Source organism: Apaloderma vittatum, unplaced genomic scaffold (genome assembly GCF_000703405.1).
Source record: "Apaloderma vittatum isolate BGI_N311 unplaced genomic scaffold, ASM70340v1 scaffold9707, whole genome shotgun sequence".
NCBI lineage: Eukaryota > Metazoa > Chordata > Aves > Trogoniformes > Trogonidae > Apaloderma > Apaloderma vittatum.
In genome coordinates, this window is record NW_009727839.1 from 129,945 (window position 1) to 152,449 (window position 22,505).

General features: G+C 38.7%; 1 protein-coding gene across 1 annotated transcript in view; it reads right to left on the reverse strand.

Annotated features, from left to right (window-relative positions):
* LOC104277253 (dynein heavy chain 5, axonemal-like) overlaps positions 1-22,505 on the reverse strand; it is a 126,283-nt gene that overhangs the window by 98,298 nt on the left and 5,480 nt on the right. The window contains 12 exon segments of the mRNA XM_009873837.1: positions 3,322-3,643; positions 4,406-4,491; positions 5,227-5,334; positions 8,389-8,604; positions 10,392-10,514; positions 12,283-12,390; positions 14,002-14,115; positions 14,889-15,065; positions 15,658-15,795; positions 16,245-16,466; positions 17,296-17,413; positions 21,019-21,152. Coding sequence (XP_009872139.1) covers positions 3,322-3,643; positions 4,406-4,491; positions 5,227-5,334; positions 8,389-8,604; positions 10,392-10,514; positions 12,283-12,390; positions 14,002-14,115; positions 14,889-15,065; positions 15,658-15,795; positions 16,245-16,466; positions 17,296-17,413; positions 21,019-21,152 — 1,866 coding nt within the window.

The following is a 22,505-nucleotide window of genomic DNA, read 5'->3' on the forward strand; positions in this document are numbered from 1 at the left end:
CCTACATGAAAAATGTTGCTGTTGCTCCTATTTTCCAGTTGTAGTTTTTCTGGCATATTTTAATTCTTCTTTGTTTGCTTCTCAAATTTCATATATCACATTACACTGAGATGGAGTGTGTTTTTAAGCAAGAGTTTCATAACCCATTGATTTTTCTGCATACTATTTTCTTTTCTTTTTTTAATGGAACACAAACTGGCACCCCTTTTAAATGTCTAAGATACAGTTGACTATACTGCTTCCTCCAGCTATATCATGCATTATCATGACATTTTAGACAGCATTTTTCAATAAATCATCTAATCAAGTTCTGTCAGTGAGGTTGATATCTACTAGCATCAAAGTCACCCAGTACAACCATCTTAAATAGGAGCTGATTTTTCTTCTGCAAAGTTCACCAGCAAATCTTACTGCACTCTTCTTTGGACTTCAGATTCATTATTCTTGCTATCAATCTCTTCCTCTTCCATTTATGTTTTTTTCAGAGGGTTGGCTTTTTTTTATGCAGAAATGGGGGTTTTTCACACTATTATTTCACACTATTATTATTTTTCACATTATTAGGGTAACAGAAATAAAGGGTGCATTGAAGGCACAAATCTGACATTGCCATAGGATTATAATAACTTTGACACTTCCCAGTACTTTATTATTTTAATAAGTCCAAGTTGAACATCATTAGCTATAGCACAAAAAACAATGGCTTTAAATCTTATGCTATTAAAAAGTTGATAAACAAGGTGTTAACCATCTAATAACAAAGAGGGAGGGGGAAAGTGTTCAGAAATATCAGAAAGCGGCACTAAGCTTACTTATTTCCACTGCATAGAAGAATAAAAAGTAGAAGGAGCTGCAGCCCTAATTCTGTTGCACTTGTATTCCCCACATAAGACTTGCCCCGCTCCCGTTTTCGCTTTTGTGCAGGAGTGGAGCAGGAGCTCCACCTTGTGTTCCATCATACTCATGTCCACATCCATCTGCACTCGTGTTGCCTCAAGAAGAGGCTACGGAACATTTTTTGCTATATCTAACATCAATGCACTTGTCCATCAAAGAGGATACACTTTTCATGTATTTTCAAGGTATGTATGGTCGTTTCAAAAACTTGAAATTGGGTGCAAATCCACCTCATTTTAGCACAGGTCAGAATCAGATCACAGATTACTAGGACCTCACAAAAAAAAAATAGACAGCAGTTCATGGGAGATGCCTTGGATGTTACAGTCATTTGGTAAAAGATGAAAGAAGAATGTCCTTGACTGCTCCATCAAGGCATGGTACATGTCAGAAAATCTGATTGCTAGATCATCTAGCCAAATGAAACATGTAGCCTCACGAGAAGCATACATCCCCCTTAGTCTTTAGAGCTGAGACAGGGAAAACATCTTAAAAGTGCCCAGTCAAGGACATGATATGAGCAGCAGATACAACTCAATGAAAGCTATCACCAGTATATTTGGAACAATGCATGTATCCAGCACAGTACTGGCAACAGAGTCCAAGGTCAAACAGTAAACAAATGCCAAAGGCTTTCCAAAGCATCACAATTCCTCTTTTCATAAAACATGAGGGATACACCAGCTCTCCATGAAGAGCACATGAAATCAAAGAATGAAATAAGCACTTGAAATTAAAGACATTTTTAAGTACAACAATGGCAATTTTCATTACTGCCCAGAAGGAGGACCAATTATACAGAGGTCAATAGATCTACCTGAAATATAATCTGTAATCAAAGAAGAGCTGAGGTAATACTCTTCAGGTTCCATGATTCCCAATTGCTAACTGGCAGTCAAAACAAGATTAATCATCAGTAACATATGTCTAGAACTAGAGCCCAGGAGGTCTGAATACAATATATCATACAACATCTAATAATACTGTAGTCACTTCTCCTGTTTTACTGTACCAAACTGACACAAACATTCCCACTTATAGTGTCAGACAATCAAATCTGACAGTCTTTTAAATCATAGAATGTCTTAGGTTGAAAGGGACCTTAGAGATGATCTAATCCAACCTCTGTGCCATGAGCAGGGACATCCTTAACTAGATCAGGTTGCTCAAGGCCTCGATCTTCACGGCAAATGCAAGTGTGAAGCAGGAAGGAAGAGTCAGTATATCTTACTGTGTTCAGATTGGACAAGAGTTATTAATCTTATTCATAGCAGCTCATATGGTGCTGTGTTTCAGATTTCTAATCAAAACAATGTTGATAACACACTAAGGTTTTAGCTGTGGCTGAAGAGTGCTTGCACAGCATCAAGGTTTTCTTTGTTTCTCACTCTGCCCCCTGAGGGGAATAGATTGTACAAGATTGCACAAGAGACTGGGAGGGAACAAAACCAAGCAGATGTCCCATAATAACCAAAAGGATATTCTGTGCCATATAACATCACGCTCAGCAATAAAATGGGAGAGGCAGAGGTTGAGGAGGATAGTCATCTTTTGCTCTGGAACTGGTTAGACATCGGTCTACCAATAGGAGGTGGCGAGTGATTGCCTTTGCCAACATCTATTCTGTTTTTTCTCTTCCTTAACTTCTCCTTCACTTACTAAACAACTTATCTTGACCCACAAGTTTTCTTGCTTTTACTTCTTCTTCCCTGTGGGGGTGGGCAGGGGGAAGCGAGCAAGTGGTTGTGTGGGGCTTAGCTGCCTACCAGGGTTAACCCACAACAGGCTCAAAACTTGCACACTGAGTATGCTACTAATCCTACAGGATGCTCTGTTAAGACTAAATGCTTTTTATGTACATTCATTCAGAGTGCACACATGGATTACCACTCAAAAAACAAGTCCATGTTATCCAGATCAGAGGAAGACTGTTTGTTTTTACCTTAAACTCACCAGCTGACAAAATTCCTCTCCCCACACATGATATTCTCGCACCAGAGTCAGTAGGTGATGGCAGAAGCAGAGAGGCACCTAAGGCTACCACTGAACCTTCATTATACATATCCATAATAGATATTTTCCATTATAACTTCTTATTTATAACAAAGGTCTTTCAACTCCTTCTGAATTCAGCTACAGGCAGTACAGGCACTGTTCATTTACAGAAACACTTTCTTAAGAAGTACTTTTTCTTATTCCATCCCTCACTTAAAAGGCATCCTATGTCTACAGCTTAGCATACCTGACCACTGCTATTAATCAGAGATTTCTTCACAGTGCTGTAATCAAGTGTTTCATCGAGGCCTGAAACAACAGGAACCCAATGTGGTCTGTAAAGCTTAATGTTCGTAGACTACCAACAAAAAAAATCCACCACCTTTTTTTTTCGTTAAGAAATATCTGTAGCAAAACTAGCTGGTTTACCTGCTGAAGCCATGCCCTATGGTAGATCACTTCAAACTCCATGAGAACTTTTGCAACTTTGTTGTAGTTGCGGATTACACGCTTGCCGTCTGGCCTTTGCAGAACAGACGGGTGCCGCTGGAAGCGCTCCATGGGCTCCTGGATCCTGTGGAACAGGTGGCGTGCCCACAAGATTTTACCAGATATTGGAGGCAGATTACGAGCCATTGGAGGGGCCTGCTTCTGCTTAGTGTAGATCTTGCAGACCATTTCTATGTCACGACCGTAGTTTTGAAGTATTTTCTGATACTGTTCATCGATATCAAGATTAGGAATTTGTAATCTGCTTAGAAAAATAATAATATTTAAAAAAAAAATCTCTTCAATACTTCTTTTGAATTCTTTTGATGCATTGCTGGAAAATACAGTCATTCCAGTTTCCTTTACATTCTTTAGAAAATAACTACTTTAGCAGCAGAATTTTGAATAAAACTGAAACAAATGCTGCCACAACCTGATTCCAAGCAACCAAGATTTAAACCACATGACAAAAGCTTCCAAGTAAGCCTACACATTTTCTGTTTTGTCACTGTTTTCAAACACTAAGCTAAAATTATGTGCAGCAAACTGTAACCAACGCTGCTAGCAGTCAACTCCATTAGACAGAATATTATAAGAAAACTGATGCAATAAAGACTGAGCCCGCTTTGCAACAATGTGAATTTATAAAGACAAAATGCACTGTTTCCTAATACTAGCGTCTTACTCTCTGCATTGTGGTAACAAATTAATGTCATTTTTTAAGCATAAATCTAAGGCAAATACATTAACAGCTATCAAATATTCCTGTACTTATGCTAATTTTGAAAGATGAATTTCAAAGTCCACTTCTACTTTTGCGTTTTCAAACATAAAAAATAGGGCTTTTATTCATCCATGCTGCTGAGAAGACAGCCCTTAACAGTTGAGTGAGAGGAGGTTGAGTTGTTTTTTCATTTATAATTAAGGAGATGTCTCTTGCTCTTCTCCACTCACTTCCCACCATCCTCAAAGTGTTATTTCCATTGCCTGGAAGAATACTAGCAATCTAGATAGGACACAGTACCTTTCAAATTTCTTCAACATATTCAGTGCTCTTTCAGTGTTCAGAATATTTTCAAAGGTGATGTCCATGAAAATCCTTAATTGATCCTGAAGAAGAGCAAATAATTCTACAGCAGAGAACTATATAAGGCATACACCTCAGATATGCCAGGTATTCTTTGACAGGATTTATCATGCACTATATTAGAAGGTAATTAATTTCTGTGAAACTAAGTGAGTGTCAATCTTCCCTTTCTTCCTTCCCTCAAGAAAAAAACAAAATACAACCAACTAGCAAGGCATTTTCTTTCCAAGTGCCTTCTGTAGCTGTACAACCAACAATAGCTTTTGTACTCTTAGATGTTCCACCATGCTGACAGTCCTCAAAGAATGCTTGCTCACTCTTTTGGCAGCCAAAATGGGCTAAGTATTTATTTCAGGTTTTTGCTTCTATGGATAACCTTTCCTTGCACCAACTTGTGATTTCAGAACTATGGGGAAGTTAATTTATCTGACTTATTTGTGCTATACTCCCATTCACCTAAATAGAAATTGTCCATTTTTGAGTTATTCTTGCTAGTATAACTTCCAAATGAAATACAGTAATGAAAAATCCTTTTGTTGGAGGCCCTTAAGGCTTTTTCTGGCCTATTCCACAAATTTGGTCTGAAAGTTGGATAATAAATGCAAGTTTGAAAGTGGACATACATTAGAATAATTTTTCAATTTCAGAATACAAACTTTGAGATTTGAATAATTACTTTGGTAGTAACACAGAGGGCTTTTTGTTTTCATGAATATGTGTCAGTAAATTAAAATTCTTATTTGAATCATAAAACCTACATGAAGATCATTTATCTCTTTGCAAAACTCTTCATAGTCTTGGTCAAAATCAGTCTTCTGTTGATCCAAAAAATTGTAATCCTTTTTCTTCATGATGTCAGCAATGCTCTAAATAGTTTCACAGGAAAAGAAGGTTATCACCAAAAAATTGTCTTATCAAAAAGACATACAACATCAAACTATTTAGCACAATGGGTTGTGTGCATTCCCATTTTACCTTTGCCATTAGTTATCAGTATTTGCTGAGCAATATAAGCAAAGCACTTAAATGATGTATTTGTAGGAAACAAGTCAGTTCAACGGCTGTGCGAATTTTATTTATATTACTTACTTCAGCTGTAAGTCAATTGGAACTGACAGAAAATTCAGACTCTTGCTTTCCATCACACATGTGTTACCCATCAAATATCTCATACAGAGGTTCATTATTCCTATTTAAAAGTTAACAAAGTTCAGCACAGAAAAGTATTTTCACATTAGTATTTTTCCGTGTCTTTAAATTAGCAGATTCCATAAAAAAAATGACTATTCAAAAGTCACAGTAAGATGCAACACATCACCAGCCAAGGCGTTATTATTCCTGGCTTCTCTTACATAGCTATTGTCCACTCAATTGAAAGTACATCTTAATCAGCATCTCCCTTGAGCTGTACACACAGTTAAAGGATTTCTAACTACAGAATCACAGAATGTTAGGGGTTGGCAGAAACTTCTGGAAGTTATCTAGTCCGACCCCTCTGCCAGAGCAGCTTCGTCTAGAACAGATTGCACAGGATGGCGTCCAGGCGGGTTTTGAAAGTCTCCAGAAATGGAAACTCCACAACCTCCCTGGGCTGCCTGTGCCAGTGCTCCATCACCCTCAAATTAAGGAAGTTCCTCCTCCTGTTTAGCTGGAACTTGCTGTGTTCAAGTTTGTGGCTGTTACCTCTTGTCCTGTCACTGGGCAACACTGAAAAAAGGCTTGTCCCCATCCTCCTGACATCCATCCTTTAAGTATTTACAAGCATTGATAAGATGCCCCCTCAGTCTTCTCCAGACTAAAATGCCCCAAGTCCCTCAGCCTTTCTTCATAAGACAGATGTTCTAGACCCCCAATTATCTTTGTAGTCCTTTGCTGGATCTTCTCCAGCAGTTCCCTGTCCTTCTTGAACCAAGGAGTCCAGAACTTGACACAGTACTCCAGATGTGGCCACACCAGGGCAGAGGAGGAGGATGACCTCCCTTGACCTGCTTGCCACACTCTTCTTGATGCACCACTTCCTAGTAGGGTGGTACGGTACAGCTATGAAATTCAACATATTTTCAGCACAGCACACTTTCACCATTTTATTATAAATCAACTGAACTTCAGTTTTACTGCTTTACTGTAAATAAAAATATCTTTTTTTCCTCTTACAACAAGCAAATTCTAGATAATAACTAAATAATAAAGCATAAAGAGCTGCAACAAAATAGCTTCCTGTTGTAAATTTTTTTTTTATTTATTTTCAACCCTAACCCTCCCCTCTCCCCTGGCCAAATAAAATTGACTTCACAGTAACACAAAGCTCTTGTTTTAGGACTTGAGTGCTGCAATGGATAATGTGGTATACATGCATAGAGTTTGCAGACCACACCACAGCCTGGACTGATGGTAACAGACAGCTTTTCAAATGCAAATACCCCAAATGAGATGTCTGTGTTCCAGCCTATCAAAATAGTATTGCATGACCTGAAAACTGCCAGCAACCTGAGCTGCTGAGAAGCAGCTCTCAGCAAAGAGAGCAAGATTTAGAGCAGCCCACACCTATCCTGCCCATGTGGAATAGTCTTGGACAAGCTAGTTGTGCCCAGTTTTCTTCTCAGAGCATTACAGAAGAGAATAAAGAAGAAAACCACAGCAGGGAATAAATCAAACCAGGATGGACCATGGGATGCTCACATTTTGCCCTACACTTATTTAACTAAAGCAAAGTGATGTATCCATTACCATAACAAAAAACAAAAGGACAGGGTAAAGCAGATTAAAACGCCACATTTGCCTCTATTGCCACTGCATCATATGTGACCTCTAAAAGCAGTCTCCAGATTCAACATAGTGAATATTTCTGATAAATTTTAATATTTACAAGTGCCATAATTATGATATTGCACTAAGCAAGATATACAACAAGGTAAGTTAACTCACACTCAGTAAAAGCAGGGAAGATTTTACTTGCTAGAAAAGAAAGGTAATCTTGGAAAAAAGGAAGGTAAAGAACATGATTTAGCATATTTATATTCCTAGAAGAGCTCCTTGTTGTTCAAGTCTCACTCCTACTAAATAGAAGGACCAGGAAAGAAACTTGAATGGTATATTAATAAGCAAAGGGATTTTGCTGTTACAAAAAGAAAAAGCCTAGATTTAAAGAGCTTTCTAGAGCAAACCAGCTAAGTAATTTTTTTTCCTCCCTTACCCTGAAGATAGCCATCTGTGAATTAATTCTCTTTTTCCTCATGAAAACAAAGCTAATAATTGTGTTTTAGATCCACAGTACAGATTTCAAGTAAACCTAATAATCTATTTTGCTGGAATCAAACTTGCTATTTCCTTAATGAAATAAAGTATATCTAAGAGTTGAAGGGAGTTTGTTTGGTTTTTGTTTTAAATTATTTCAAGAAATTCAAGTCATCTTTGTTTTTGTGCAGCACAGAAATAGAACTGCAGCATCTTTTAACCCAAGCTGCAAGGAAAATTTGAATGCAACATCAACCACCATGGTAACGGAGCCAGCCTCGGCAGCAGGTACTGGATCACCCCTAGAATAACGGGCAAGAGAAGAAGACAGGCTGCAGTTTTGGTCACAGTACACTTTCATAGCTAGCAAATCATTTGTAAAGACAGAAATGTTGTACATCTCACTTCTGATCGTAACATAAAACCATGGCTCCAATCGCTCCTCTTACAAAGACCCTTCCCATCTTACTGCTTTTCTCAATCAATTTTAACATGTCCACTTGCACCTTTCTGTCTCGTCTGCTTGCTTAATTACATAATTACATAATTACATTGTTATCACGCAATAATTTTAACACAACTTAAGAGTTAATTCTTTTCTTGATAAACATTTTTCTAACTTCCACAATTTTTTATTGTTTACAATTCAAGTCAGACTGAAAGGATATCCAAACTTTACTGCATACCTCATATTTTGTGGTCATTCCTTCCAATCCCTCTATCTTAGATTCCTGTAGAACTGAGTATGTTTTCATAGTGTTGAAAACATCTATTATCTTTACCAGACGTCGATGAAAGGTTTCAAATTTTCCAAAAATATACATCTCACTAAAATCAAACTGCCTTTCAGCTGGATTCTGTTCCAATTCCTCTTTTATTTTGTGAAAGCAACTTTGATATTCCTAAAAGCAAAGAAGAATTTAAAAGCATGTTAAGCATATAACAAAAGGCACTGTCATCAGCAAGAACAACATTTATGTAGACAAATATTATTCTATTCATCAATAAGATGACTCAATAAAGACTGTAACATAATTCATCTCTGAAAACTAACCCAACAATATCATTACCGGATCATGCATTTCATCAAATGAATGAATGGCACACGTGTATTTGTAGATTTCATTCTTATCTAGTGCAAAATTCTGTTCCCTCAGTTTTATAGCTGGGCTTGATGTGTTTATCAAATATACAAGGTGACAACACAGATTTTCATTTTCAGATACTGAAAATAATGATTGTGTGATGACCAGTTTGAGAAATAATGTTTCAGATTTTCCAAAACCACTTTCAGAACAAAAATCCTTCTGAAGTTGGAATGCTGCTCTATAGCAGTTTGCAATATTCATGCTGCTTTCTCAGCTGGGCACAAACCTTACTCCAAGCATGTTAAAATTAAATTCCTCCCAAAGCCAAATTCCATAGTCAACAGATTTACTTCAGATGTTTTCTTTCAAGAGTAGTTCTCTTCCAAATATATAGTGATAGGAGAAGGGGTAATGGGTGGAAGCTATAAGAGTGTAGGTTTAGACTAGATATAAGGAAGAAGTTCTGTACCCTGAGGGTGGTGATGCATGGGAACAGACTGCCCAGGGAAGCTGTGGATTCTCCATCCTTGGAAGTGTTCAAGGCCAGGCTGGATGGAGCATTGAGCAACCTGATCTAGTGGGAGATGTTCCTGCTATGACAGGGGGGTTGGAACTAAATGATCTTTGAGGTCTCTTCCAACGCAAATCATTCTATGATTCTATGCAAAGATTCATTCTTTTTTATCACATATATGTATGAATAATCTCATCTGAAGATATTAATACAAAGGGCGCAGTTTTCTAAACTGTTAGTGATTCAAATCTAAAGTTTTCATCTATTGATTTTCTGAAGGTTTTGGAACATAAAAGACAAATAATGGTCTTGTCCTTCAATGTATTTTAACGTAGCAACAGAAATAATTTGCTATATCTTTATAGAAATAGACAAATTTACTAGTTGCTGATAATAAGACATCACAAATTTACACTATTTGTGCTATGCAAGGTTTGTGGCTTCAGAAGGTGTAAGGATCAAGTTCTAGTTCTCCACGCTTGTTTTTTTAGCTACTCAAAGCTTTGGCTTTGAGCAGAAGGTTGGACTAGATACCTGCTGTGAACCCTCCCAAGCTGAATTATCCTACGATTCTATGTTCTAAAGGAAAAAAATAAATTCCGAAAATGGTCATGGAAGTGAATGAACGAAAACAAAGGCTATCTTCCCAACAAGTCTATGGAACCTGAATAGCTGAATTCTTCTTAGTTCACTAAATTGCCCTCTCTAGAACTATAGCTTGTCCATGTATCTTTGGAATGTATTCAGCTCAGCAACTCCCTCTGTCTTCATTTCTATCACATGTCCCTCTTCATCAGGCGTGAAGAAACTTCCTAGAGAAATTCAGGCATAAAAACTCAAGTAATTCTCACATAAGAAACATGGTTAAGTCAGGCCAGGCATCAAAATCCTGTTTCTGGGAGATCAACAGACACTGGGATAAATTCTCTGTTACCTCTAATATAAACACTCCAGTTCCAAAGGGTATTTTTCAGTTGCTTCATTTTCCGTCATTATAACATTGCTTCTGCATATAACAAAACTCTTCTAATAATGTCCTCCTAAATCTCACCTTACATTCTGTTTTCCACATGCTCTTCCCACCTACCTGTTTAAGTCTAATAGCTGCTTGTATCTTTTCCATAACTCTCTCCTGAGGTTGATTCCAGATGGTGGCCGTATTGTTCTTTGTTATGTAAGATTTACATGCTGTGATCATCTGATTGGTCACCTAAAAGCAGTTTTAACCTTGTAAAAAAAAAAACTTTTCAAGACAAAACAGACCTTGTCCTTCTTTCAGTCTCACCACATACCTCTGACTCCACTGGCCTAAAGCCTGCAAAATAGAAATACCAAATACCAGCCACATAGACTGTCTTTCTTAGAGTATCCAGCCTCCAGACCCTCACCAAATGGTTGCTGATTAACTACGCTCAATCTAAACCTAAACACCTTGTAACAACCTTGAAGTGACATTGAGGACTACAAAGTGATAAGACTTTGGCACTTCTGAAAGCAAAGGTAAAATCAAGGGCTTGTGAGACTATCATCACTTAGGAACAAGTTGTCCTTCTAACTCCACTTCCTTCTTTATGTAAACGTAAAGGATTTTGAGGGCTATATAAATTTAACATAATTGGTTTTACAAAACAGCATTTCACCACAGGCAACACTCATTGTAAGAAAAAGTCCCCTGATCTATTCATGTCATGGTTGTGTTTAGCCCTGACCTTCAAAAAGTCTGAAAAAAAAAAATCTTACAATTCCAAATTACTAGTTACTCATTCAAGTGAAGAAGTCAGAGAGTTTAGTCAATGTGACAGAGTCTAGTTGAAGGCCTGTATCTAGTGGAGTCCCTCAGGGGTCGGTACTGGGACCAGTGCTATTCAATATATTCATCAATGACCTGGACAAGGGAAGAGCGAGCACTGTCAGCAAGTTTGCTGATGACACAAAACTGGGAGGACTGGCTGACACACCAGAAGGCTGTGCAGCCATTCAAAGAGACTTAGACAGGCTGGATTGTTGGGTGGGGAGAAATTTTATGAAATACAACAAGGGCAAGTGTTGAGTCTTGCATCTGGGAAAGATCAACCCCATGTACTTAGGGTTGGGGACTGACCTGTTGGAGAGCAGCGTAGGGGAAAGGGACCTGGAGGTCCTGGTGGACAGCAGGATGACCATGAGCCAGCAATGTGCCCTCGTGGCCAAGAAGGCCAATGGCATCCTGGGGTGTATTAGAAGGGAGGTGGCTAGTAGGTAGAGATAGGTTCTCCTCTCCCTCTACTCTGCCCTGATGAGGCCACATCGGGAATATTGTGTCCAGTTTTGGGTCCCTTTGTTTGAGAAGGACAGGCAACTGCTTGAGAAAGTCCAGCGCAGAGCCACAAAGACAATGAAGGGAGTGGAACATCTCCCTTATGAGGAAAGGCTGAAGGAGCTGGGTCTCTTTAGCTTGGAGGAGACCGAGGGGTGACCTCATTAATGTTTATAAATATGTCACGGATGAGTGTCAGGAGGACAGAGACAGACTCTTCTCAACAATGTCCAATGATAGGACAAGGGGCAATGGATACAAGCTGGAGCATAGGAGGTTCCAGAAAAAACATTAGAAAAAGGTTTTTCACTGTGAGGTTGACAGAGCACTGGCACAGGCTGCCCGGAGGTGTTGTGGAGTCTCCTTCTCTCGAGACACTCAAAACCAGCCTGGACACACTCCTGTGTGATCTACTCTAGATGATCCTGCTTTGGTAGGGAGGTTGGACTAGATGATCTGTAGACATCCCTTCCAACCCCTAATATTCTGTGATTCTGAAATTACAGACAATAAAACACATTCTAACTTTGAAGTAGTTTTATCACTATTTGCAATTCAACGAGCACAATTAAACTGACCAAAATGCTGCCTCTTCAATTGCTTGTGTTTTCTGTCTCTCACCTAAGCAACAACACACACAAAGAAAACCTTTGAAAATTTCCTTTCACATTTTAGCACCAACCTTCACAAATAGTGAGGATATCTTCTCAGATGTGTTGTAATACCGAGAGATAGTCTGAATCATTTTAATTGCATTTATAAGTCCTGGAATAGCATCCACCATGGACACCTGGAAAGAAACACACAGTCTGAAACCACTCATTGCTTCTGTTACCATACGTTAGCTTGACACCTAATTAGAGATTGCAAGAGCATTACAGACATGGTCTTCCTAATCATTCTGCTTCTGTTTCCCTGGGCTTCTTCTGTGGTGTTACCTGTCCTACTTCACTCTCCAAGCTCTACAATTCAATTTCAGGGAAAAATTTGCACTAGGGCTGGAAGAATTCTGGTCAGTAAGTCAAATTTGATAGACTCAAAAGTCTCTTCAAAAGCAGCACTTATTTTCAGAAAAAGTGTGAAAATAAGTTTGTGCACTCTTCTGCTAAACCCAGTGCAGTTTTGCATATAAGGAGAGCCCAAAAATGGCATTAAGCCTCACAGCACTCATTTGAATGAAGGCACTACAAAGAACAACCTGCCTATAAGGCTAGTGTTTGTGTGATAAAGAAGATATACAATAGATAAAGTGCCTGGGAGGAGGTGATCTTATTGGGCCATTCTTTGGGGTGCAGGGGCCCCTGTGTGGCAGAGCCAGGATTGTGCACCATGATGGACACAACTGGTTCCAGACAGCTCCAATGGCCCCCACTAAGTCTTGTGTACAAGAGAAATGCCTCTTGCTAGGTCATTTAAAGAGAAGCATCATTGCAAGATCCCAGCAGTCCTGTCTTCACCCCATGAATGGGCCAGACAAAGGATTTTTCAGCAGCTCCTCCTCACACGTGAATTTTCTGAGGAATTACAGTTTTATTCTATTGCCAAACTGGCTCTCAATATTTTACAGGTAAATAACAGTAAGAGAAAGTTTCGCAGTTTATGCCACAACGACTTCCACTCCAAGTGCTACACCCTCTCGAAATTAAACATCTCTGAAGCTGGCACCACTTCATCCTTGGTAAAAGACAGTGTGAGGAGCACAATGCAGATAGAGTTGAACACACTCTGCACAGTGCCAATAGCCAGCATATCAATTTGAACTGCTTTGTATGGGTATCATACTAACCTTTCACCAGATTGGAAAACACTGAGAACACACTGTTCTAACACAATTTGCCACCCACTTTAGCAAATAATGGGATGTGAGAATTCTTCCTCCTATCCTACACTTTCAGTTGACTGGTTTTGTTTACTACTTGTTATGCTTCCTGTTACTATGGTATGAGAAGGTGATTTATATCTATATCTTAATATTTACGTAAGTATATTTATGTTTTCCTAACCCAAGAAGCTTGAAATTACCTTATAAATTTAGGCTAAGCGTGACTTTGCTACTAACAAAGACAAAACTCCAGCCTTTGTCATTAGCATAGAACTAGGTTCAATTTCCTTCCCTGCCCCTTTTTTTTTATTGCAATGATTTCACTTCCTCCCATAGAACAGAATTCAGTTTCATTACCAGACCAAAAGCTTCACAGATACCACGGCAAGAAAATAGCAAGTACTTTATTTTGTAGCCAGAAATTCCCACCAGGCCTCTTTTAGCATAGCTGAATAAAGTCTCAAATGAGAGATGCATACCTAAACTGCTATCTATGTAATTTCCAAACTGATCTTTCAAGACGAATTCATTTTAGTTGTCTTAAGAGATTTATGTTAAGAATGTAAAAGTTCTGCTTACAGGATCACTATTGTATAACGGGTCACAACATCTTTCCAGAGAGTACAGATAATTCATGTTATCTTTAGCTTCGTTTGCTGCGTTTGTGACGCGAATATCCAAGACTCGCCAGTTCTAAGAAGAAAGGTGAAAAAATAAACCCACACATTTCAGAAAAAATGTTTTGAGATCACTCTCTTTTGTCATTAGCCTTTAAACATGCTTGAAAGCATAGATCCATTACTTCAGAGTTACACTCCTTTACCCAAGGTGAGGAACAGGTCCTTGTTTTGCTACAACTTGACTGTGAATACACAAGTTTAGACCACTCAAATTAACAAATAATGTCAGTAGTAGCGTCAAATTACTGTAAAATATATAGACATCATCTGTTATCTATTTTTGTTTGATGGACTGATGAATATATAACTTTGTATTTGTTTCACATCTCTTATTTTGGTGAAAGAAGACTTTGGTTTACTCACTTATTTTTCTGTTTGTGATGGGTCTCAACTTTTGTTATGCCAATGTGAGGAGTTACAACCTCACAAGCAGTTTTAGCAAACACTGTAACAACATGACAAACTTTTTCTTTTCTTTTCATAAATATTCAGTTCATTAGTTCCATTTTCTGATTTAATAATCAACTTTTTAAAGATTTTCTAGTATTTAGTTCTGTTGAACAAGGTGGATGGCACTACATTATCAGCCTTTAGACAAAAAGATTTCTCAGTCTTTTCCAACAAACTAGATTTAAACTTTATCTACTCAAGGTGAGGAATAGGGAAGGACAAAGAAAACAAAAGCCAAAGATGCTTCAGTATATTCCCCACCAGCAGCATTATACACATCCCCAAAATTCACTAGGACACTTTTAGTCTTTACATCTGCCAACTCAAAATAAAAACCTTTAGCAGTTTGGATTTGGCAGCAGTGAGTACTCCAACCACTGCCTTCACATGTGGGCTCTTCAGCTGCTCTGTAAGGTAGTTGAATTTCGACAGTCTCTTTTTCCAGTAATCAAGCTCTGCTCGTGGTCCAAGGTCATCAGCTTCCTTTCTCAACTGGTCATTTTCTGCAAGAATCTTTTATCATACAGTAGTATTAGTGAGTGATGCTAATATTTTTTCATCTGCATGAATTCATAATTCAATTCCTAGTATCAACCTCCCATGAAAAATTACCTGAATCAACCATCATTACACATAAGAGACCTTACTTTTGCTTGGCCTTTTTAGTTCCGAGTTAAAGAGGGAATAACATCTCAAGAGCACTGTTACAGACAATTACAACTTCCACAAATGACCTGCAAAGAATGTTTCAAAGTATGACTTTTGACCACTGAGAACAGCATTCACTGAACTGTTGTGTTCCTTCTGCTTTTAGTAATTCTCCTAGGGATTCCTATCTGCTTTCTACTTTCAGAACAGGTGATTTTCAAAAATAGGGGACCAAGCTTCCAAGGACGTGCATGCTCTATTTACTAGCAGATGGAAAAATCTGTCAATAACATTCTCATTTAGAAGTAAAAGCACACAAAACATGCTGATAGTACTTTAAAATAGACAGATAGATTAATCTAACTTTATAGAAAGGTTGCTATATACCCCTGGAATTAAATTCATCATCTACCAACATGCAGATGTTGTCATATTTCACATTTGTCCAGTGTATCACCTGTTCAATTTGTTTGGTCCATCCTTTCATGCAGACTTCTATTCTTTCAAGACCATCTACACTGTTGGCAACTATTAAGTAATCTGAAGGTCCTCTTAGAGTTTTCAGATCATACATTTCACATTTCTTCAGATTGACCTAAAACCACAAAAGTTAAAAACCCCTGAAATACCAAGTTGTTAATAACAAATAATCCAGGAAATATAGAAAATAACTGGTTGCCCCATTTGGCATATGTTATTACCCTTTCTTTCACAAAGGCAACATGGAAATTAACAGTTAAAGCCACTATTTGTCCTACATTAGTCACTCTTGGTTTAAGAGCGGCCACAGCCATTACAGAGTCAAGTTAATAGCTCTAAAGAACTGGCACCAGAACAAACAACAACAGAAATACCTGTAGAATTATTAAAACCAAAGATCAGTGTATAACAAGTTACTGATGACACCTAACAAGTGTGGTTTTTTCTCCAGTTTAACAAAAGCAGTTTTTATGAGTATTCTAAACCAGCAGTTAACTCAAAAGCTCCAAATCAAGGGACATTCTACAGCTATCTCAATTTCTCTTTCCCACATGTACATACTACCTTTTCCAACAGACTTTGCTGAGTTCCTGACAGCACACTAACAAATGCTTCAAGGGAACAAAGGAAGTTCTGCTTAATATTGGAAGCTTGTTGAGGTTCACCAAGTTCAACCCAGCCACAATCCATAGTCTGTAAGGCTGGAATGAAGATTTCTGATAGCAACTGCTCAACGCTTTTTAGTAAGCCATCTCCTCCTACATTCATCATACTAAAATTCACTTCCTGGAAAAAAAAAAAATACAAGTTGAAATAGAAAAAAATTTTTGTCATCATTAGATTGCTCAAGGCAATACGACTGAAATCATCTCAAAAATTAACAGTTCATATAAGTGCTCTGCAAATAATAACAGCACAATTCTCACTAGCAGGGGCTATAAGTTTTGCACAGGGTCACAGTTTGCAATACAAAACTGAGGAAACAAAGATCTAAGAACAATTCAAAAATATAATGAGAACATGACACTTTCATCTATGAAGCTTGGTTTATATACGTGAATAAAATGATTCCAACCTGCCACTTCTAAAGCTACCAGAATCATATTTTTGATTATATTTATATAGGCAGAGGTCAATGCACTTTAAAGACTTAGATACCAAAAGAATTACGAACTACAGCTAATTCTGACTTGCAGCTGCCCAGAGATTTTGGTCCAGGAAGAAGATCTCTATCCAGCTTGAGAGCACATAATTCATAGAACATAATATAATTTGCATATGCACCATCAAAAAAAAATTAGTTTAATGGATTTGCTAGATCTTACTGAAATTTAACAGCTAATTATTTAGGTATTGACTGTTGACTCTTTGTCATTCTGAACTGTCAAATTTTCTTCCTTGGCATTATTTCTTCATAGTAATGATAAAGTGCATGTTGCTGCTCCTAGATTATGTTTTTATCATTTCCTTCCTTTTTTGTCCTGTGTTTCACTTACCTGAAATGTGTCCTTTTGCTCATTCCTCCATGTCAAAAGTTGCCGAGAGCAAATACTCCAAGATGAAAATTAATTTTAAGTAAGATTATGTACAGTGATCAACAGTCACTGGCTCTTACCTGATAGATATTCTCACTTGTGATGGATTTAAAAAGACTAGATCTAATGAAGAAAATGCATACACCAGTTAAAGCAACTTCTTTTCCCTCTGTCACAAATACTTTAGGCTTTTTCTTCCTTGTCAAATGGGAGTTCATTCCTGTTCCTGGAAGGCCAAAGTGCTCTATAGATTCAAAGAAAAGCAACAACAACAACAAAAAAAGAATTTTTATTCAAAGAAAAGTTTTCTAAACAAGCACTCATCATTTGTGTATATAAGTATCCCTGGAGCCACCCCATGGGACTACAGACAGACAGTACATAGCAGACTAAGTCCTCAAAGTGCAGAAAGAACTATTTAGTTTTGCCATTCTCACACCAAAAGCTTTTAATTTCCATTCATTTACTTGTTTCTTATTCCTTCTAATGAAAGGCTCAGATTCAAGATCCTCTTACATGTCTCTACCATGCAGTTGCAGATAATACCCTATTGCTTTAATAAAAAATTAAAATCTGCAAATAGAGTTTGCTCAGAAAAGCTATCAACTGTCTTTCCTTAAAACCACGTACTCTGACAGGAGGAAAAAAAAAAAAAAAAAAAAAAAAGAGTGCTTACAGAAACAAGGAGAGAGATGCCAGAGAAGATTCTTGGGGGGGAAGGGGGAGGGGGTGGCAAGGGGAGGGAACACAGTAAGGGAGCTGCAAGGGACTTCCCTGTCTTTTTTTTTTCCTCCACAACATAAATATGCTGCTCCCATATTTTTGCTGTTGGTAACACTTGTAAAGAGTCACCAAGTAGCAGCCGTGTTTTGGGGGAAAAAATAATTCTCTTTGTTTTTCTGGCCATATTACTTCTCTGTTACTAGTTTTCTAGTGTTACGTCACAGTAACATTGCACACATACACATCTCTGTGAGACATTGCAACAATAAAGAGATCACAAAATGAATTACTGATACCAGTAGTTAAGGGACAACATCCAAAAATCTGCAAGAAATTACAGAACCTTTGCCCTTTTTTCTTTCAGGCAAGTGACCATCTGCTCCAGGGATCCTTATTTTGGATCAGGTGGACACCTATAAGTCCCCTCCCCACCCTTTTGTTCACACCACATTTCCTCCCCCCTCCTTTTCCACCACAGCTCCTGCAGAATTCTTTTTTATTTACCTCTGTAGTACATCAAGGGCTCTGTCACCAGCAAACCAGTCTTCACTGGTCTGGAAAACATGCCCTATGAAGAGCGGCTGAGGGAACTGGGTTTGTTTAGTCTGGAGAAGAGGAGGCTGAGAGCAGACCTTATTGCCCTCTACAACTACCTAAAAGGAGGCTGTAGTGAGGCTGGTGCTGGTCTCTTCTCTCTAATTACTAATGTCAGGACAAGGGGAAATGGCCTCAAGTTGCGTCAGGGTAAGTTTAGATTGGATATTCGGGGGAAGTTCTTTACTGAACGAGTGGTGAGGCACTGGAACAGGCTGCCCAGGGAGGTGGTGGAGTCACCAACCCTGGAGGTGTTTAAAAAAAAAAGTAGATGTAGCACTTGAGGCTATGGTGTAGTGGTTAGGTATGCTGGGATGAAGGTTGGACTAGATGATCTTCAGAGGTCCCTTCCAACCCCTAACATTCTGTGATTCTGTGACTGACAATTTTACTAATTTGATTTATTGTCAATTAACATAGACTTGCACTATTCTTGCACATCAGTAGTTAGAGAGAGGCTAGGCCAGCAGTCATCCCAGGGGATGCCTTTTTAAAGGAATTTCCACAATATATGGAACCTTAGGACAGCAGATTTTTGAATTCTTGTCCTAGTTTGGGCTAAACCAGAATCAATTCTGTTCAGTAATTTTACTTTTCAGCTCAGTCTCTTTTAAGAGTCTGCCCTTTCTGAAGTTAACAGCATGTTTCTGCAGACAGCGTCTGCTACTAGAAGTGATAACACCTGATATATTTACAGTTACTGCCAGGGATCAGTATGCAGAAAAGTTTTTGCTTATACTTGCTCCTGTAGAAACTAAGTTCACTGCTGAATCTTCTTGAAGCGCCAGGAAGTAAGGAGGTTGCAAGGAAGTAAGAAGATCACAACTCTGTGGAAGAATGGAGAGGCCAGGCAACCCAAACCTATTCAAAGTATTCCATTCCATCTATGTAAAGATCAGTATAAAGCTGAGGGATCACAAGGGTCAAGGCCTCTTCTTCAGCAAGCAGCAACCAAGGAAGACTCCATCCATTCTTCTGCCCTCTATCTCTACACTCCTGAATCCAGTTCCCAAATCCAGCTCCTGTATCCAGTTCCCATCTGCCACTGAGTTGGTGACTTCCCCAGAAACTGCCTGCTATGCAGCATCTGTGGTGATTGCTGTTGGGGGGCTTGGTTTCGATATCAGTTTTGTATATTTTATTTTCTTTATTTTCTTAGGAGTACTATTATTATTTCATTAAAGCTGTTTTACTTTTCCAATCCATAAGTGTCTTCCTTAATGCCTTTTCCTTTCCCCTTTGGGAAGGGAGAGGGGTTATAAGAGATCACGTGTCATTTGCTGAGTGCTCAGCCCAGCCCTAACCCTTGGCAAGTAGGTAGTGCACTCTGCAGCCTCTTTAGAAAAAGTTGTATTGTTCCTGACAAGGGTACTAGAAGTTGCTAAGATGCAAATTAAAAGTGCCATTCAAAACATTGCAAATAATCTGCAAGTGAGGGTAGGCATAAAACCAGACTTTGCCATGACCCCTTAGGGTTCTGGAGTACATCTTTCTGAACTTGGAGATATAGTCTCCTGCCTCAGCAGGGACACAAAATATCTTGTAGGCATCCTTCATGCATTCATACTCTGCCATTACAGAAGTCTTCACTGAACAACATCAGGGTCAGAAAGCCAGCTTGTATTTGATGTGGTGAACAGTAAATGCCCTTGCCAACACGGGACATTCAACACCTTAAAAATTCACCCAGCTGATTAGTAGCCATCATTATAACTGCATTTTTTGCTTTGCTAGACTGTGAACAACAGCTCCAGAATGATCAGCGCAGAAAATTCCTCTGCCACGTCTGCCCTACCAAGACGGAAAAGTGTACAGCACAAGCTGCACACTGGGATGGTGTTACAAGTAACTACATTTACAGCCGTGGACAAAGGCAGCCTCCAACCCACTCACCTGATCCCACACTCATCTGTCTTCTCCTTCACACCAGTTCTTTCAAATGATTCATTTTTTTTCCTCCAATTTTGTATGGTCTTGAGGACTTGTGCTTATTCACCCAATGCATATGTTGTTGTTTTCTTTCTCCAGCTTTGCATGTTGCCTACATCCAGCAGGCCACCACAATCATACTGTAGGGTCATCTGATCAGTTTGGGGGTGGGTGAGTGGGACTTTGATCAAATTCCCAGGTTTTGCTCCTTGTCTCACACTCTCTTACCTACTTCCATCACCTCAACTCGGGTACGTTTAAAACTTGCTCAGCAGATTTCTAAACTAGTGACTGAGTTAATATATATTTAATTTTCTATGTACACTCAAATTCTAATTATTCAAGTTGCTTATATCATATTAAACAGTCTTTTCATACCTTTCAGGTATTTACATATACACTGAAAATACATCAAGTATGAATACATACACATAAGCTTTAGTAATTTCATCAATCCTCATTTCATAAGCAAGAATCAATGTCCCAGTATGACTAAACTTGACTTGACTTCAGCCTCAGTTTAAAAGAACTTCACTACATCCTTTTTCCTTGTACACTTGCTCAGCACAACTATAACATGTCACAGGAGAAGCGAAGCTGCTATACCTGTATCCGTTGCCTCCACATCTTGATAGTAGAACATCAGATGACGCTTACCTCCGGGGGCCAGGAATTTGTCAATGCGCTCTATCTGTTTGAGATCATGTTGAGATCATTATGCATAGCATACCCACTATGAAAAGTCTAATTTGCTCTTCATTTACTGAAATGCAGAAGTACCTCATTAAAGTCCTTCACCCATGTTATTCCTACAGCGATCTAGCTGAAAGCAGAAAACACACATCTGCAGTTATTCCATATAGTAGCAAGAGAGGAAGCCTTAATTTGTTTATATTTTGAGCACTGGGACTATTTCACAGTTCTCCACCAATTTAAGGCTGCCATCCTTGAACCATATATTGGCAGTGCAGTCCAGGAATCACAGGTAGGCCATACAAACCTAAGAAGAAAGTCAATTGCCGTGTGCTAATTAGTGTTTCTGCACTTGAAAGTCTGACCTAATCTACTATTTTTCTAGATCTATGAATCATTGTTTCATATAGTCTCTAACTCCATAGCAATCATCCAGTGAAAGAGGCTTCTGCTTCCAGGTCTTCCTCAGAAACATTTGCTGGAACCATTTGTTCTTCCAATAGCAGGAAAGAGACTATGATCACAAGTAGCAGGAAGAAAGACGCGTTTTTCCCTCTTCCATTAATAATAGGTTCAGTTACACACAGATCATGAACTGCTGTTCTAGAAAATCTTGGCTAAGCCCTCTGAGATGACGTCAAAACAACTATTACACTTTTCTCTTTCCAAGTATAAACGCTGCCAATATTTTCTCCACCTGACAACTACTCTCAGGCAACATAGTTTGCCAGGAAATCCATTTAGAGATAGAACACACAAAGGATGAAACAAGTTCTGCTTTTTAACTTGTGTGGCATTGTTCTGCACAGCTTATTTTCCTATATCACATGGAATCACAGAAATGCTGGAAGGGATGTCTGGCTGATCTTAAGGACATCCTCCTGTGTCATCCACAGCAGCCCAGGTCATCTAGAGTTTTGCCTAGGCTGAGTCTCAAAAGCCTCAAGGACAGAAATTCCACAACTCACTTAAATAACCTATTGCCACACTGCATTACCTTCCAAGTGAAGAAGGGTCTCAATGTCCAATGTGCAAGGTGGGACTCTTGCCTTTGTCATAAAATCTGCAAGTGCTGAGAAGAGTTCAGCTCTGCTATCGTTGCAAGCAACTAGACATCAAGTCCAGTTGCAGGCAACTTCAAGCAACTGGACGCTACTATATGACTACCTCTTAACCCCTTATTTTCCCCTCTTCTCACTTTACATGCCTTATATCCCTCACTGTCTTGGTAGTCTTCCACTGGACTTTCTTCAGTTTTGCAACAATATTAGCACTGAAATGGGAATGCATAAACTGAAGGTACACAGAAAGAAATAGAATATAAGAGGAAAAAAAAATGAAAACATCACCA